Genomic DNA, 19,631 nt, shown 5'->3' with positions numbered 1-19,631 from the left:
GATATACTATTGGGAACTTTATTTATTTCTAGTTAGCATTGTTGTCTTACCATTATAAAAACTGAATTTGTTCTCACTATTGTAATTATATGTGACTCATTAGCTATGTGATTTTGCAATTATTGGAAGTTAAGATTTTTCATTTTAAAAAAATAAATATGTTCATGAGTTTGGTTACTTCCTAAAGAAGTAGACATATTAATATAATATGTTCCATAACTTTTTCCTATAACATAAGAGAAAAATAGTTTTCTTTTCTCTTCACGAATTATATGATTTGAAATTCATATATTTAAGAACTTGAATAAAAATGTTTAACATGCTTAAAATTGATATTCACTCGTATAATACGAAATAATATAGGATTTATTTAAAAAAAAACAAATAAATTGGACCATGAACTAACTTGAAGTATAATTTGAAACAATTTGAACCAAATTGTTCACAATCGACTAGATTTGATATAGTTCCTAACAAAGATCGAACCATAAACATTAACTATATTATTAAATTGGACCATATTGTTCTATTTGGTTCATGAATTATACAAAAAACTGAACCAAATTGAATTATTACACCCCTACAAATAATAAAAATATATTTTAGTGTATAGTTCGGTTTGTGCAGTATTTGAATCTCTGATACTATGAATTAGATGATCTTAAATGAATCCTTAAAAAAAAGACATGAACTGCAAAATCAAACCAAAACATGTCTTTTGGTTCAATTCGATCCTACTAATTTTATAAATCGCTTACGTCCCTTTTAAGTATGTCCAACTTATAATTTACGGTTACATGGATTAATCACTTTAAGATACTAACTTGCCTACATTGAAACACATTACTTAACCAACCATTAGCGTGAATAAACTTGTAGTCATTTTTTAAAAGGAAAAATAAACTTATGGCCATACCAATAAAAACTGCTAGTTAGGAGAAAAAATATGACTTTATACATCTAATTGGACTTAATTCAAGTTAGTTTTAGATGGTTATTTGCTTATGTAGATTATAGTAGGTATAACTTTACTTAATAGTATACAAATCTTATTGTTTGTTTGGAAGAGACCATCATTTGTAACCTTTAATTTTGTTTTAATTCTTTGTTGTCTATAAGTTTAGCACCCCTTGCCCCCATTCAATAGGTTTTACTTATAAAAAAACTTAATAGCTATGGTAACAACCTTGCTGTGTTACACTACCATTATAGTAGCGGAAAATTTTTATTGCCGTATCAGAATTGGAAAGAAGAAAAACATACTTCCATTATAGTATATATATGCACCCCAAAAAAAAAAGATGAAAGGTGTATATAATTTAATTAGTGTTATATCCACATAACAGATTATCCAAATATCCTCTTAATTACATGTTACATTTAACTAACATGAAATTGACATATATTAATTTAAGTAGGGATAGAGCTGCATGCACTAGTGTGGGTGCAAGTGCCCCACTATTTTATGAACATCCTTTTTTTATAAATTATATATACATATAAAGTTTGGGCCAAAATAGGTAAAGAAAAATAATATATAAATGACCACTTTATTCCACAATTTTTCCTTTAATCTTGTGGGCCCTACTCCCCTTGACCCTTTTTCATTCTTTTCCTCTTATCTTCCTTCCATGTATCTCTATGTAAAGGTTAGACCGGGCCTAAGAGCACAATACTCAACAATTTCATGTTTTCTCGTGTCTTGTGTGGTTAGTGATTCTCATATTACTACATATACAAATTAATAGATACACTCATACATGTATAATAATATTAACATAGGAATATTTATATCATATTAAATAGTCATATTTTAGAGTTAAAGAATTTTCTTTAATATGTATATCTGATATGAAAATATATGAAGGATGAATGGTAAAATGACTATTTAGTTAGAGAAATATATTTAATTAATATTACTCAATACATTTTATGGTGTAATATTTATACATTTATAATATAAAAAATTATTTACTATTAGTGTATTATCCGCCTGTAATGAAGGGAAAGAGCCAACATCTTCTAGAAGATGGTGAGTCAGTAAAAGAGGACCACATGGAGCAGAAGGACAATAAAAAAAATCTGTTCACGAAAAAGAAAAACAGAAACCAAGATGTGGAGAGAGGGTGAAGATTCATAATTCTCACCTCAGGTATTACGTGAGTGGCTAATGACTATTTAAGAATAATGAGGAGAATGAGAAGGGTGTGAAATATGACCAATCATCTATGTTCTTCTTCTCTAAAATTCTAGCACTGTTTTTCCTTCCAGTATTTTCCTTTCATGTACTCATGCAGACTTGAGTTCTGCATATCTAATAATACATCATTTCCTTACTTTCTTCTTTAAGCATTACATTTGTGCTTTCATCTCACCATGGTAGACAACACTAGAGTGAAGGACATGAGCAGTGAGATCAAACGTAATGCTGATTCCATTCAAGCAATCCATGACGATTTCCTAAATCAAATGCAATGTTTGGAAACCACAACAGATTCCAGATTCGAAAGAGCAGAGGCATGATAAAGAGGGGCAGATCGCACCTTACATCAAATCAGTGAAGCTTTGAATCAATTAGTACAGAAACAACAACATCAACCCTTCCATGGTGCATGTAACTCAAGCATAACACCATTTCAGGTTAGGAATGTAAAACTAGAGTTTCTTCGTTTTGATGGGAAGAATGTGCATGATTGGATCTTTAAGGCAAAACAATTTTTTGGGTATTATGATACTCCAGATGGTGACAAATTAACCATAACCTCAGTACACTTGGATCAAGAAGTGGTGCCTTGGTTTTAAATGATGCAGAGAACACAACCTTTCACCTCATGGATGGAATTTATTAGAGCTTTAGAGTTGGATTTTGGATCTTCAATATATGAATGTCCTAGAGCCACTCTATTCAAATTAGCTCAGCCGGGTATAGTGAATGAGTATTATTTGCAATTCACAGCTTTAGCAAATAGAGTTTATGGAATCAACAATGATGCCTTAGTTGATTGTTTCATTAGTAGATTAAAACCAAACATTCGTAGAAATGTCATGATTCATACTCCAATTTCAATTGTAAAAATTGTGTCATTATATATATATTTTTCTCTTACATTATTGTTATATATATTTTTCTCTCAACATTTTAATGAGTGGATTAAGAATTTGTTGGGTTAGACTTGTCTGGTTGTCTCTGTCATACTTGATTGATGCATCAAGCATGCACATATGGTCCAATAACCATTCAGGGAAATTGAGGCAATTACATTAATTTATGAGCAACTCCAACATTTATTACTTTGAAAAATCATGCACCTAATAGAGTCGATATGTATAATTTTTTATATCTAATTATGATATAGTACTTCCCTTTCTTTCTTAATATCTTTCTAGGAAACAATTTGTTCTTACTTAAGTGTTTTCTACAACAACAAAAAATCACATTTATTACCATGTTTACTGATTTACGCTAACCTTGTTAATTGGAGTGGATAATGAGATATCATAATGAAATAATATAGGATAAATTAGATATATGATACATTAATTTAATGAAGATAGATACATTTGTTAAACAGAGCTATAACATTAAAAGAAATGTAGTGGTTTGGTTGGTTCTATACATTTTAGTGGTTTCTATACAATTTTCCTCAACCATAAATGATATATGCATTAAAGAATATATTGCTAAATTTGTTCAATTGAGATAAAGAAGCAAATGAGAGTATCTATTGGGCTAGACTCCTCTTTAATAACAGAGGTAAAAATGCAATTAGAGTTTAAATAAAAAAATATAAATGTCAATGCATATTTTTTTTATATTCCATAGTATTTCCCTCTTGAGTAATGAAAATGAATCTAACTTATATCTATTACAAAAATGATATATATAATCTAACATTTGGCTCAAAATTAGTAGTTATTATATTTGTAAAATAGTTACAATGTCTAGCTTTTTAACATTTTATCTTTAGGATAGAAGAGTTCCTAACTAGATAGAATTACCTTTTAAGATAGTAGTGTGTGTGAGACAATTCAATTCCAAGTGTAAGATGCCATGGTGATGGAAAGGAGTAAAGAATCATAATATTGTTTAGTGTGAAATCCAAGAAGACTGTCCGGAATGACAAAAGAGCCCCTGAACACTATCAAAGTCTACATTTAATGATTTAAGACCTGCTAAATTACTGAACGACATTTGTTAGAGAAGCAGTTAAATAGATGAATTTATTACAAAAAAAAAAAGTAAAAAAATATCATTAGTAATACAAAAAATATGATAATGTTTCCCTCCAAACCTGCCATCACGTAACAAATACGTTTTCCTACTCATTTTCTAATTTTCTATTGTGGTGGTGTTCCATCTTCATCATAATAATAATACCTGAAACTGAATCAGAAACATATCAACACGCATTCCCCTGTAACCACTCCTTCACTTTTTTTCTTGTTATTTTATTCTATTTCTTATTATTGAGGGAACTCTGACACAGGCAATGCTAGAGTCATTAACACTCCATTCCTTCGTGTCGTTTTTACAAATCATTACAACTGCTCAATAATTTCAATTTTCTCTTCTCTCATCAAAGACGTGGTGGTCGATGGCATCTCAGCGGCGGCGCCACCACCATTGCCACAAACGCTTCCGCCTTATGGCTCCTGTCATTTCCGGAATCGCTGCCGCTCTACTGGTTCTATTCTCTCTCCTTTCTATACTAGCTCCTTCTCCAAACGACACCGTTTATCTTCACTCTCACTCCTCGGTACTACTACTAATCTTTCTCTATTTACCTCATTAATATGTTACTCTTGTTTTCTACTGAATTAGTAATATTATTACTATGCTAATTACTCTCATATTCTATTTATTTGTTTTCTTCGTGATGAGTTCTGTTTGTACAGTTTGATGTTGAAAAGAGTGATGCAATTGGAACTCCAGTGTTCCTCGTTCCGGTTAGGGTTCTTATCTTTTATTTTTCATTTTTCTTTTGTTTTGCAAATTAGCTTCTACTTGTGTTTCTTGGTTTGATCTGAATTCAATTTAATTTTATTGACCAGAGCAGTGGAGGAAAGTCGGATCGTCATGTTTGGAGTTCAAAAAATGCAGAGCACTTCCATGGCTGCAGTGATGCCAACAACAAGTTTCTAAGTGCGTATTTCATTTCGGTATACTCATCAGTTCACTAATCAAGTATTGCTATGTACCCTGAGTACAATTCGCTCACCTATAGATGGGTATCATCAGTTAGGTGACTTTGGTCATTAAAGATTTGTGTCACCAAATTACTCCCCAAAAGCTTAAACTCCATCGGCATAAGTCCTTCTACGACTTAATCATTGACATTTTTAATCTTCCAGAGGCTTATTTCTTGACACAAATCTTTCTAGGGGTCCGACTGGTGACATGTTTATGTTTGGAGGATTGAATTGGCCATTTACTCTTTTGACAGTATGCCTTTGATTTACCTTCTGATTCTTGAGCTCTTAAGTGCTATTTAGAATTCAAAACATATAATCGTTATAGATAAATATGCCTATGCTTTACATATTGCAGAAGCTGAAGCCATAACAAAACCTAATCGATATTTGGGGATTGCAACAAGTGGAGGATTGAATCAACAGAGAACTGGGGTACTTCTCTATACTCTTGTCATTATTATAGTCGAGTTCAGTGTTAGATGTCTTGTTTTTGTTTCAATAACAAAATGCATGTTTCTAACCTTTTGATTTTCGTACTCAAAATAATCATGTACTTGACAGTTTGAAGAGAAAAAAAAGTGAAATGGACTCAACATAAACAAAAATCTGCATATGCCTCTATTTGAAAGTGATGGCAGAAGCCTGAATAGTTTACTGCAATATATGATAACTGCTGTGAGTGTTTGTTGGTTGCAAAGTATCAACATACTCAGCTGTTGATGACAACTTTTCCATTTCTGCATCTGGCAGATTACAGATGCTGTTGTTGCTGCTCGCATCTTGAATGCTACTCTTGTTATTCCGAAATTGGATCAGAAATCTTTCTGGAAAGATTCTAGGTCAGTTATGGAAGGAACATATCTATTGTCTGGCATGATTGTGCAGTTTTACTGTTATAATTTGACTGGGCCATCCGAAGGTTGTGCTATCTTAGTGATGAATTGCTTAAATTGTGAAATGATGTCATACTTTGCCTTTCGCAGTAACTTCTCAGAGATCTTTGATGTTGATTGGTTTATCTCCTATTTGTCAAAAGATGTCAAAATCATCAAGCAACTTCCAAGAAAGGGTGGGAAAACATTATCTGCATACTCAATGCGTGTTCCAAGGAAGTGTAATGAAAGGTGCTACATAAATCGTATATTACCTGTACTCATGAAAAAGCATGTGAGTTTTTATTACTCGGCTTAAACTACTGGTGCCAATATATTGTGCAACTAATTTGATTATCTTTTTAATTGGAAGTAGTCATCTTCATCCCTTAGTTTGATTGTTATTCATTGATCTATGTCACAATTGAAGAGGATCAAATAGGGGCTCCAACGAGAAAGATGGATCGAATGGAAGAGAGCCCGATTAAAATTGGTAGAAGAAGGCCTAAGTAAATAGTAGGAGAAACTTGTAGAAATAGACCTTGCTCAAAATGGTTTTACTAAAAAAGTTGGTTTTTGATTTACTTCAGCTGGTTGCTATGTCTTGGTTGTTTGATGCCTTAAATCCTCGTGTGTTTTATGCCTAAACTACCATTTCAGTTTAAAGTATTATCTAAATCTTTTCTGCCAGTCAGACCATCTTTAGCATTGTTTGCAAGATCTACAACCTTGTTTTCACCCTTGCTTGAGTTTGACTCAACAATTTCAGACTATGAAGATACAGTTGAATCTGCCTTAAGAGTCAAGATACGAACGATCCTTGGTACCCTATGCCGAATAAGATTGCCATACATTCATTAGATCTTCAAACTAGTAGTTCCCAAATTTGAATTACCCTATGTTTATCCTAGTAAAACAGCAGCAGCAGCAAAAGCTTTTTTCCCAATAATTTGGGGCTAGACAAATTGCATAAAATTTCAAAATTTAGTATATATTATATTTTCTCAAATTTTTGAGTGATCTTTGTTTAACCAAACTGGGATGTGTTACATGCTTGAAACTTACAGAAATTTGAGAAAATTCATGAATATATGAGAGCAATAGTCAGAATCGTGTCTTTTATTGCTATAATAACCCCGGTTCTTTTGGATGGAACACAGTTTTATAACTTACTAAACTTCTCTATCATTTTGTATTTCTTCACCCTATCAGAATTATTTGAATATTTAAGTTTAGGTATGTTTATATTGTACGAAACTAAGTCTAAGTAATTTATGTGTGAATATGCAATTAATACTTAAAGTTGTGATGAAAAATTATCAGCATAATATATGGATAATTGTTTGAATAATCATCCATGGAAAATATTTAGTTAACTTCATATTGTGACAGGCTGTTCAGCTCAACAAGTTTGACTACAGGCTTGCAAACAGATTGGACACAGAGTATCAGAAGCTCAGATGTAGAGTTAACTACCATGCGTTAAGATTTACGAATCCAATACTTGCAATGGGTAAAAAATTGGTCCGTCGAATGAGGATGAATAGCAAACATTATATTGCACTGCACCTGAGGTAATCTAATTGATTTGTGGTCCTTGATAACCTGGTTATACATCCTATTCAATTCACACACTCTGGTCTCTTTTATAAATTAGATTCATCTAAGTGACCAGCACCTAAACTATGGATTGCAGCGCTACAAAAAAGTGGATCCATGTTACCAGAAACATTTTTGTCATGTATATTGGACATGAAACAATGGCTTTTACATTTAAGATGAAGTTAGCAAGGCAGAATAACTATTGAGAACTTAAGATAGTACTTAAGTATTATTACTTGATCTTCTTTCACAGATTTGAACCTGATATGCTTGCATTTTCTGGATGTGATTATGGTGGAGGAGAGAAGGAGCAGAAGGAACTAGGCGCAATAAGGAGGAGGTGGAAGACACTACATGTAAGGCTTACATGTTTAATGTTATTACTAACCTTTATACCGAAAATTTCATCATGTCATATTCAATTTTTAGTTAGTTTGTATGCTTCAGGGAACATGTAAAGACGTGGTATTTAATACTTATTTCTGTTACTGGTGCGTTTGTTTGAGATTATTTCTCAACAAAGCCAATTAATTTTTTTTAAATCACTTAGTACTGGCATATGTTTGGTAAGATTAGTTTCAATAACTAGAATATCAAAATAATCAGATTTCTTATTATGATTATAAGCTACTTTACACCAGTTGCTTTTCAAGTAAAAATGGATTATTATAATTTTAAATAAGCAGAATTGTAATTGCCTTTTTAAACAACCTATTTTTCTTCAAGCTTAAACAAACAGACTCATAATCACATTGGGCATGTAGACCTAACTGGATGTTTTCATAGAATGAATATCAGCAACAGCTTTCGCATCAGAATAATATTCCAGCAGCGAAGTGCTGACAAAATAGACATTCTAATATGAAGATTTAATTTACCTATTTCTGCATATGAATTTGAAAGCTAATTGTAAAAACAAATATAGATTAGTGAATAATGTTGTAAAATACTGATATGCAGAGAAGCAATCCTGATAAGGCAAGGAGACAGGGAAAATGCCCCTTAACCCCAGAAGAAGTTGGTCTAATGCTAAGAGCATTGGGATATGGTTCTGATGTTCATATATATGTTGCATCAGGGGAAGTATATGGAGGGGAAGAAACATTGGCACCTCTCAAAGCGTTTTTTCCTAACTTCCATTCAAAAGATACTATTGCTACCAAAGAAGAATTAGAACCGTTCTCTAAATTTTCTTCTCGCATGGCTGCTCTTGACTTCATTGTTTGTGATGAAAGTGATGTATTTGTAACAAATAACAATGGTAATATGGCTAAAATATTAGCTGGGAGAAGGTATGCCGTGTTTCATTTGCGTCCATCTTCTCTTTTCATATTGATCACTGTTACCTATATGACTATACTCCCCTTAACATTTTAAGCACTTTCTTGTAGGAAATACTTTGGGCACAAACCAACCATTCGTCCAAATGCTAAAAAGCTCTATCGATTGTTCTTGAGCAGAAGCAATTTAACTTGGGAAGTTTTTGCTTCTAATGTCCGCACTTTCCAGAGAGGCTTCATGGGGGAGCCAAAGGAGGTTAGACCAGGTAGAAGTGGGTTTCATGAGAATCCATCTACCTGCATATGTGAAGATTCCGTGGCCAAAGTGGAGAGAAGTCCTTTACGTAGAAAATATGGGAAGGATATTGCAACCAAGAAAAATGTAACAAATGATGGCCCAGATGTTGATGACGAGTCTGAATGGCCTGATATGGATGATGATGATGATCTAAGTGATGAAAAGGACATGTCCAATGAAACCATTTTGGACTATGACACTCTGAACTTTGAGGATACTGAGTTGGAAGAATTTCTTTCAGATTAGTAAAGGCGTAAAGCTGCCCAGATACTGCACTGTTGTACAAGTTGACTCTTCCATTGTGATTCTTTGCTTCCTCATGTTGTCCCCTTAAGCATTGAGCTGCTGCTTGAGCTATATGTTGCACATAAAACCCAAACATAGGAAATCAAAGAAAAGCAAATGCACGTCTCTTTGTCAGCACTGTCTGAAGCACAAGTGGCTGAAGTTAGAAATCTCGAAAATTTAATTACAGGTACATCTTGTGAATTATAACGACATAATTGCCGGAGTTTGATGGTGAATGGGGTGTTAGTACGTTTAGTTGAACCTTTAAAGAGGTTACAATGTCAGAAGTGAGCAATAACCAATATGAGTGAATTTGGAGGATAACTAACCAGGCATAGATAGCTGCATACAATGTTGAGTTTGCATGTCTTTTATAAGTAGGAAAATTTATGCACTTGATAGGTGGTGTATATCTTCATTCAGGAAATTTATTATACTGTGATTTTTAGGTTGTAGTCAGCTGATTTTCACTTGGAATAGGATACCAATGAAAGATTTTTACTCATTTTGCCTCAAGGAAACAGCAATAGTAACGGATATAGTTAATCTGACTTTAAAACTGTTCAAACCTTCCTTCTATCTATTTAAAAGTCACTTTGTCTAGTGAGCACAAGACACACTAACTTTGAATTCATAAAATTAAGGGGAAAAGGGAAGAAATGGTGCAATAACATGCTATAATCGTTACTATATTCTGTTCGTGGTTATTCTATGTGTGGCTGTAGTTATTACTGGTGGTGTTGATTGTGAATGCAGTTATGTTACGTTTGTCACGGTTACGAAAATGGGAAATGTGGCTGATGTAGTCGTGAGTTGGAGTGATTCCCAAACCCGTAATATTATGATCAATTATAGATGTGATTGCAGTTTAAAACACTAGTTATTATATTAGTCAATCATGCCTTCTAATCATTTACAAGTGGGGTGACTCGGTGTCACTATGAATTCCACTTTCAAACCTATATTCCCTCTATACTTGTGTGCACTGGGTTTCGGTTATACCACGGAATGCAAAATAACATAAAACATTAAAACTAGTTTTGGTTTCTGCAATTTGTATATGCTTTTAGCTACCACCGTTGATATTATAATATGTTATCTTGTGTGTAAAGTTCGAATTATGGTTGTTTGACTAAGACTAAGACTATTCTAGTTGCTAATAATGAAAACCAATTTGCTAAACATGCCGAACTGTCATGTCTGGTTTCTAAATATCTAATTCTTGAATTCTAATTTTTGAAAGCAACTGAATATAATTATTTTACTCATTAGCTGTTACTTTTCTTAAGTCATTGATGGAAGATGGATACAATAATAAATGAAGAATATACCCCTGGATGGAGATCACTAGTCCCAAATGATATTTTACTCTATGTCCTAAGCAAATCAGAGTACGATTTTATTAATTTTTACTTTCAATTTTTTTTATTTCATCCACGTGCTAATATATGATTGACTTGGGATAGAAAATGTGAATTGTTAAGGACATATGATCCCATCCTTTCCATTACTACTAGTTATTTATTTCTTTCAATACAAAAAAACATGTTGATAAGAAAATTAATAATTATACTGAACTATTAAATTTATTGTGATTTTTTAATACATCATTTGTCTCTATAATTAGTAATTTATTTTCGTAGCCTACATAAATCAAGAGAATATTAAATGAGTAAATTTAATGACAATATCATTAATAATTTCTTGAAGTTATAAAGGGAATATGTAAAGAAAAGGAAAAAAAACAAAACAGATAAATGTATATGAATGGAGTAATTCTCATACATATTAGGTATAGATTAGTATTGGTAGGTGGCAAATAATAATTTGACTCAATGGAATTTGTTTTACATTACAATATTCTTGCCCTCCCGTGTGGTAGTTGCAAGCACACTTATTATATACTCGTTTAATACTATATAGAATCAGATAAGAATTTTTTAATCACTCCTGTAGTTATTTGGTCATGATTTGCACAACATTTATTTACGAATTGGAGTCTATTAAATCCCCCTATCCCAGAGGACTCAAACTCATCTTCATTAATTAATGGAGATAAAAATTTTAAGAGTAAAAATGTAATTTTAATTTAAATTAACAAATACATGTATTATTGTTATTTTTTTTTATGTATTTCCATATAATTGTCCTATATAGAATACATATCACTTGTCCCAGTGATATTTCATTGTCAGATATTGACACATAAACAAAAAGAAATTTTTTAAAAAACATATGATGAGATATCTTGGAAATATGTGATCTCTCCACATATATATATATATATATAGTAGTAATGAGTGATGTCTACCTGACAGTAATATGAAATGGTAATTTCGTTGGAAAATTAAATTAAATTTCTTAAAAATATGTTATCGAAACTTTTAATGAGATACATGTTATTAAAGAAAGTAAATAGTAGATAATAATGAGATTTTTCCAAAGAAATATTATAGCTTATGTATGTGTTTTACTTCTCATAATACTTTAGCTCATATTAGTTAGATTTATTGTTGGAGAACATACATGATAAGGAGTAGAGAAATAAAGGGATTTAAAAACTAAATTTTTACTATATACCTTTTAGTTAATACTATTCACATTCTAATCATATTTTAACTATGACAATACACGTTTGACAGTTAATTTGTAAACCAGTATAAAGTTCAAATTAACGAGTAGTAAAGCATGTATCCAGGCATATAACTTTAACTACCACCGGAAAACTTGCTAGGTTTAGTATATTTTACAGTATTATACAATCAAAAAGCAAATGCCAAAAGCTGGGAAATCTTATCATCAAACATTGATAGCAATTGTGTCGGATAATTAAGGAAACCTTTTCACATCTTTTATTGGGTGATCATGGTTCGGTTAAGATTTGTCTCTTACTCAGACTTAAATATTTGTTGAGTTATTTTTTGAATTTGGACCTAATTATAGATGTGAAACTAACCCGACCCTAAATATCGACTGAGTTAGCCTTTAAACATGGACTCAATCTTAGACTCGGTTAAATATAATGTATATTCATTTTAGATAAAATTTTCTCAATATTACTTATTATTATGAGTATGTAATTCAACATATAAAATAATACATGTATATACTATTAATCATGTATATGTGATAAAAATAGATAATAATGATACTTTTAACCAAAAAATGTATCATTACTTTGTACAAAATTGGATAGAGACACGTATAAACATGATAAGTTAGTAGCCATGGAACAGGTCAGCCTGGTTCATATTTGGTCTCTATCCGATCCTAAATATTAATTGGTCTAATTTTTTAACTTGAACTCAACCCTAAACCCGATGAGACCCAACCCTTTTCTAGCTCGACCATTATTGTGGCATACTAGATGAATGAGTTGGGTAGAGTTTTACTCACTAATTGTTGATGTCCTATGTTATCCGGAGGCTTATCTAAGCAAGTATTGGATTGGAATCTGGCTTATCCAATAAATGTGGAGACCACTTCAGTGAACATAGTACTCTCCAGTATTAAATTAGGACGATTGATGACATGTGCCACATAAAATATATAATGGTCCTCAATTTAATTTTTTAAAAATTAAAATTAAATTTATTTTGTAAAAGCATTTTCATTGTATTCCAGAGGAGTTGTACTAATGGTTAACTAGTAATGATTTCAATCAAATTTATTCCAAATGAACAATGTAGATGTTGTTAATAGTAATACTATTTGTCCTAGAACATGTCTTAAAGGAGATGTGTGTTACTTCTGGTTAGGAATGTTTTCTGCTATATTCTTTAGTACTAGAATATGAGGTAAAAAACAATTTTTGGAATTTTTAAATTTTTATTAAAACTAATTAAAATCTATGTTAGATGATAGGATATTTACTTAGTAATGTAAGATTCTGCTACATCTTTAAAATGATCGAAAAATGTAATGTTCAACTCATGCGAGCGATACTTATAGGGAGGATGAGGATCACCTGTCTCCAGCAGTGTCTTCCTGTCCCAATCCAATTATATATTAACACGTGAATAAAATAAAAATTTTAAAAACAATAGGTAATAAAATGGAGCACTCTAATTGGTTTGGAACATAAAGTGAGACATCATATGAGACAAGTGATCTTCATCCCTTACAGGACTGAGTAGTCAGCATCCCAAACGAGATTAATTTCTTACTTATAGGTGAATGAATATCCTTCATAGTACCAAAAATAATATTCATCTAATACTTGAGGACCTATGTCAGGGGTCAAGATCCTGGTAGTACTTAAACCATATTTTAATATGTGGCACACAAAAAATTGAGGTCTAAATTTTATTATTTTTTAGGGTACAAATTAATTATATTATCTCTCACATTCAGGTAGAGAAATCACTCCCCTAGGGATATCTACTCGTATTATTCCCTCCCTCCCATTTTTGGGTTCTGCGATTGCATTAGGTCAATAAAGGAGGTGCTTTTATGTTATGGGTTGCTAGTATATATGTTGTGTCTGCAGCCTCTCATGGAAGAGCTTGCAACCAAAGTCTGCGTGGTCCACGATATCCACCCTGTCATTTTTGTCACTTTATAAAATTTGTTCATAATAGTGCTGAATGTTGAATCTTAAAGGACAGTGATTAATTAAGAAGAACCAGGGTGTTAAACTCACATGGTGTCACCTTTCCACAGGAAATGGAACCAAGACTACTGCATGCCTTCAATTATCCACATATCGCTTGTGATCAGATGCATTTATTCTCGGATCAAGTCCCCTTCTTTCCCCATCTCTCACCACTTATTCAAAAGTTTAGAATATTAGAGCAACCACGATCGCAAACAACATATTCATTTTTATTTGAATCTCACATATTATTTTTATAATTTTATTATAACTTTTCATGAAATAAGAATAATATCTCATTTTTTCTTATAATAACAAATATCATTCTTAATCTTATTTAGGTCCCACAATATCTACCTCGTTTTCCCTTGAATAAGAACAACCAACAATTGTTCTTGTTTAAGAACAAAAGTCATAAATAAGATTGACATAATGGACAACAAAGTATGAATATTCTTATTCCATTAAGAACTAAGCTATTGTTAGATATTTGTGGAACGGCAAGCGCACTATATCATCTAAGTAGTGAAATCCGGTAAAGTATTAGGATATCGACATCAGGGAGCAAAATGAATTTACACTAATTCCTACAAGAATTAATTGAGCAACTATTTACACGAATGTGTTTAATAATGTGATAATGATTTTGTAACAATGTTGAATTAAAATAAAATGTTAACCACGAATTTAAAAGAGTTGTGATCGAAATTCATCATCTTTCCCTTTTGACATCCATAGATTCAATTCTAAGCAACTTGCGAAGTTACTGATTTTGATGCACATTTTCGACAATTCATTTACATCAATTCCTTGAGTGTAAAATCCTTAGATAATCACTCAGTTACCAATTCATTGGCTAATTGACTAAATAACTAGCATTAAAAACTATGTAAAAACAATTCATATATCATTATCCATTCGTGAAATAATGATGTATGAAGGAAGATAATATAAATCATATGTCAAATTTTAACTTTTGAACCCAAAAACAAGAATTCAGTAGCTAATTAAACTCATGCATTAAGAACGGGATAAACTTCCCAAAAACAAATAACAATTACATTAGAATTGAATCCAGGAGGACAAGGTAAGAAAATTACATTTCAAATCCCAACAACGAAGATCTAGTCACTCCTCCTCGCTAATATAACACTCTAATCATGAAAGTATATAAGAAAATCTGATTTAGATTCGTTCCCACGACTTCAACTTCTTTCCTTTGTTTTCTCTCTGTTTTTTGTGCCTCAAAGCTTTTGAAAAGTGAAATGGAATCTCTTTCTGACTTCCGAAACCGCCAATATCAATTCTAACTTCTAAGCCCTCGCCCAAGCTAGAGATTCTCGCTTGGGTGAGAAAATAAGAGGCTTTTAGACCGGAGTACCTCGCTTGGGCGAGACATCCCTCGCTTGGGCAAGGATCCTTCTCTTAGGCGAGGATCAGGACCTTTTTAGCTCCAATTGTTGCTTGGGCGACAGTCCCGACAATAGTGATTTCTAGTAATTTTTCTCCTATTTGTGGCTTGGGCGACCTCTCCTGGCTTTGGGGGAGGCTTGCAATGCTTAGAAGCACCAATCTTCTCATTTTCTCATTTTCTTATTAAATTTTATCCTGAAACAACATAAACACATAAAATTTCTTACACAAAATAAGATTACTAAGTTATCATGAATCTTACATCGTTATAGCATAAATACGCACTGCCCCAAAAGCATATGAATTTTCCTTAACAATTTGGCACTTAACAGCTATATATATTTAAACACTTAAAAGTATATTACTTTTACTTTGCTATATATATTTATACCAAAGATTTTTTTTATGCAAGATTTATTTTCATGCAAAGTATCTACAATACTTTATCTTAAGCTTGAACTCAACTTAAGATGGACAAAGATTTTCTATATCATTATATTGCGCTAATAAATATATATTATGTCAATTACAAATTTTAAATTTTTATTATCATTATGTTTTTATTTTATTATCATCCATACATGACATCTTATAAAATAAGATCTGAGACAGCATATAAAACACAATTTGAGATAACATAAAATACCTAAATATTTTTTTCCATGATCTTTTATCATCTATTTCACTCTTTGAACTCACTTACCATCTCAAGTTATCAACAATATTGGTGTATAATATAATGTTTTGAACATGTGCACATGTTAATAATGTAGTTACTATTATTTCCCTTTATCATGTTCATAATCGGTGTTAAGGGATGGAAGACATTCCATCCTACCTGTCTTTGTTCTCTCCCCTTTGTAAGAATCCATGTGCATATAACTCTATATATAAGCTTCCAACTATGTTTCCAACATGCTCTAACCAAAGCAAAAGAAAGCTCTATTTCTCTCTCTCTATATCTCCAACCTCACAACTACATAGTAGAAAAAACAAAATCTCAGATCACAAAAAATGGTAGGTGTTTTCAGAAGAACCCTTTCTTTTCCAAACAAACCACCACATAACAATAAACCACACCTATCACACCACATTAGATCCATAAGTCTTCCATGTAGATCTCACCCTCTAATCTCTCACATCAAAGATGAGGTCAATAACCTCACCACTATTACTACTACACCATCATCTTCAAACCTTTCTCAATGCTTGAACCATCTCAAAGATGTACATGATACCCTTCATCATATACTCCAACTCCCTCAAACACAAGAGTCTCTCCGCCGCCACCCCCTCTTCTTCGAGAAGCTTCTAGAAGATTTCCTCCGGTTTGTCGAGGTTTATGGAATGTTCCAAACGTCAATTTTGTCCTTCAAAGAAGAGCTCTCGGCTGTTCAAGTGGGTATAAGAAAACGAGATAGCACAAAGGTTGTTCTCTATGTTAAAGCTAAGAAGAAAATGGTAAAAGAAATGAAGAAATTAGTGTCTTGCATTAGAAACGTTGTTACACAACATGAAATCATGTTTAGAGTACCCATGTTTGGGGATGCTGAACTCGTCGGAATCATAGAAGATGTCATCAATGTCACGGTGTCTGTTTCGGTTGTTGTTTTCAACCGCATAATGGTGTTGTTTGCATCGAAAAAGTTGACATGGACACAAATAGTGAAGATAACAAGAACAAAGAAGGGAATGAAAACTGATGAAGAAATAGTTGAAGAACTTCAGGATCAAGATGATGGGGTTGAAAGCTTCATTGAGAATATGAAGAAGATTGAAATTGAAGAAATGAGATCAGTTTTAAAAAGGGTTAAGGATTTGGAAGAATGTATTTGTGGCATCGAAATTGTGAGCCACAAAGTGTTGAGGGCTTTCATCAATTCTAGGGTTGCACTACTCAACACTCTTTCACAGTAACAAGAAAGAAATCATGCAACGATTTAATTTTTGGTTTATTTATGTAACATTTTATCTTATTTTTTTAAATATATACCCAACTCTAAATATCGAATAATACTGTATAGATATTTTTTTCTAATCATTGGTTAACTGGTTGTAATAATAAAATTATTCTTCATTGTGTGCTTCACAAATTTTATTTATATATGCTTATGTGAATTATAAGAGAATAAAATATATCATAATATAATGAAATAAATTATCTCATTCAGCCATTAAAATCATAACATGTGTCATATTTAATTATTTTTTATAAAAATATTTTTAAACTAAACAAAACATTTCATATATCATATTTTTAGTAACTGTAGAATATAAGTTATCTGTATAGAGGTTTGAGAAGCAGAGTTAATAACCATTTACAATGAATTATAAAATTCTCCATTGATGAACTTAGCTTTTTGAGATTAAGTTGATCCATCGTTTTAACAAACTTCGGTAATATGATTTATAATGAAATGGACAAATTAATATAACCTAAAAATGCCCTTTCTCTAGTCAAGTCATATAGATATACCCCACTTTTATCTTTTATAAACAATATTGAAGAAGACTTAAATTAAAGTACAAAAGAGTGGCACATGCAACATTCAAGATGTTTACAAAAAGAAGGTTAGAGTTGTGATTTAAAATGGTTGCAAATAAAGTTTTTTTGTGATATAAAGTGGTTGCGAAATATATTCTTTCCTTCAAGTAGGGAATATTATAATGCGACATGGCAATTGTAAAATGTAATTTCTTTCTTTTCCCCTTTTTATTGTTAATTTATTTCTTAACATGGGCGATTTTTGTTTCTTTCTCTTTGAAATATGATAGAATTTATTTTTTTATTGTAAAAAATTTTATAAATGATCTTGTGATGGTTAGCATTATTGTCCAAAATCTTATATAATTTAAATAAAAAATTTCGATGTGCATCAATTATTGTATAATTACTTAAAATTGATATTTCATTACCAAGATTGTGATGTGTTATGCTAAACTTTATTTCCTTATACTTCTCTAATTTTAAATTTCAATTAGATGTATCATTCATGCTACCTTTTACCTATGAGTACCTTTGACGATTGGTAATGATCATAAGTGTTCCACCTTTACTTAGTTTAATTAATTACTATGTAACATATACTGTAATTACAAATACTTTCTTTTATATATTAAATGAATAAGTCTCCTTGTGCCAAAGGACAATTTCTCAAAGGAGATAGAACTTAGTGACTCAATGATGCACATGTCCATTACCAGTTCTCAAATCATATGGTATATTATTGGTGGATATAATATTCAGGGTAAGGTGTTAATCATTTACTTAACATCAATTTTATAATAAATAATATATAATCAAACAAATATATAACAAATTATATATTAAATGAAATACCTATATAAAAAATTGGTATGACAACTTTGAACATGATGACAACTAAACAGTGCCACTAGAGGAATAGAAAGAGTTGAGTCAGAAAAAGATAAAGGGATAACACGTTAGCCCTAACATTACCAACTGAAATAATTATAGTACAGCTTATCTTTGCTCATGTATGAGTTAGTTCTGTCATGTCAATTTCCCAATCACAAAGCTGTGACCTTTGTTATGTTGGTTTTAATTTGCAACTCCATTAATGTTTCTTCCTTAGTTTAAATATAGTTTATTATATAGATAAAGTGTTGGTTTAATAATATAAAGTCTCATTAAATCTTTAAGATAATCTAAAGGTCAATAATTAGATTTCTTATAGTGATATTTGTTAGAATGAATAATCACGCACTCTAGAATTAGTTAATTCTACAAAAAATAGTTCTAGCATATATCAATGTTTCTAATTTCCAAATAAATATTTTTATAATGTTTTGTGCGTCCATGATATACATGAAGATATCACTAAATTATATGTTGTAATTGTTTCTTCCAATCATTTTATAATATCCTTTAAAATTGGAGAACATTTTGTCAGCATCACTGAATTGTTAATTATGTTGTCCTCTGCCCTTTTTATGTATTTTAAATTAAATAGAAAGAATTATACAGAAAAACAGGTAATTGTTGTATAATGTATGCGCGTTTGATAATTTGATGTTCAAATAATCATCCGTTATTATCAAATATCAAGTTAAGTTGGTAACAAGAGGGG

General features: G+C 31.5%; 2 protein-coding genes across 3 annotated transcripts; both read left to right on the top strand.

The window, feature by feature from the left end:
- Positions 4,361-9,988, top strand: LOC109352135 (uncharacterized protein At1g04910-like). 2 transcript variants are annotated; one of them, XM_019593970.1, is made up of 11 exons: positions 4,361-4,757; positions 4,897-4,947; positions 5,053-5,143; positions 5,549-5,625; positions 5,944-6,032; positions 6,177-6,360; positions 7,458-7,639; positions 7,921-8,023; positions 8,628-8,959; positions 9,059-9,530; positions 9,591-9,988. In XM_019593970.1, exons 1-10 carry the CDS (start codon positions 4,596-4,598, stop codon positions 9,489-9,491), a joined length of 1,704 nt encoding a protein of 567 aa, XP_019449515.1. In that variant the 5' UTR covers positions 4,361-4,595; the 3' UTR covers positions 9,492-9,530; positions 9,591-9,988. The 2 variants fall into 2 exon arrangements, with proteins under 2 accessions (XP_019449515.1, XP_019449514.1); XM_019593969.1 differs by having other exon boundaries at positions 4,362-4,757; positions 9,059-9,988.
- On the top strand, positions 16,555-17,457 carry LOC109352882. Its single transcript, XM_019595066.1, has one exon. It carries the CDS (start codon positions 16,555-16,557, stop codon positions 17,455-17,457), a length of 903 nt encoding a protein of 300 aa, XP_019450611.1.

Source organism: Lupinus angustifolius, chromosome LG07, assembly GCF_001865875.1.
Source record: "Lupinus angustifolius cultivar Tanjil chromosome LG07, LupAngTanjil_v1.0, whole genome shotgun sequence".
NCBI lineage: Eukaryota > Viridiplantae > Streptophyta > Magnoliopsida > Fabales > Fabaceae > Lupinus > Lupinus angustifolius.
This window is presented reverse-complemented; position numbering and strand designations above follow the sequence as displayed.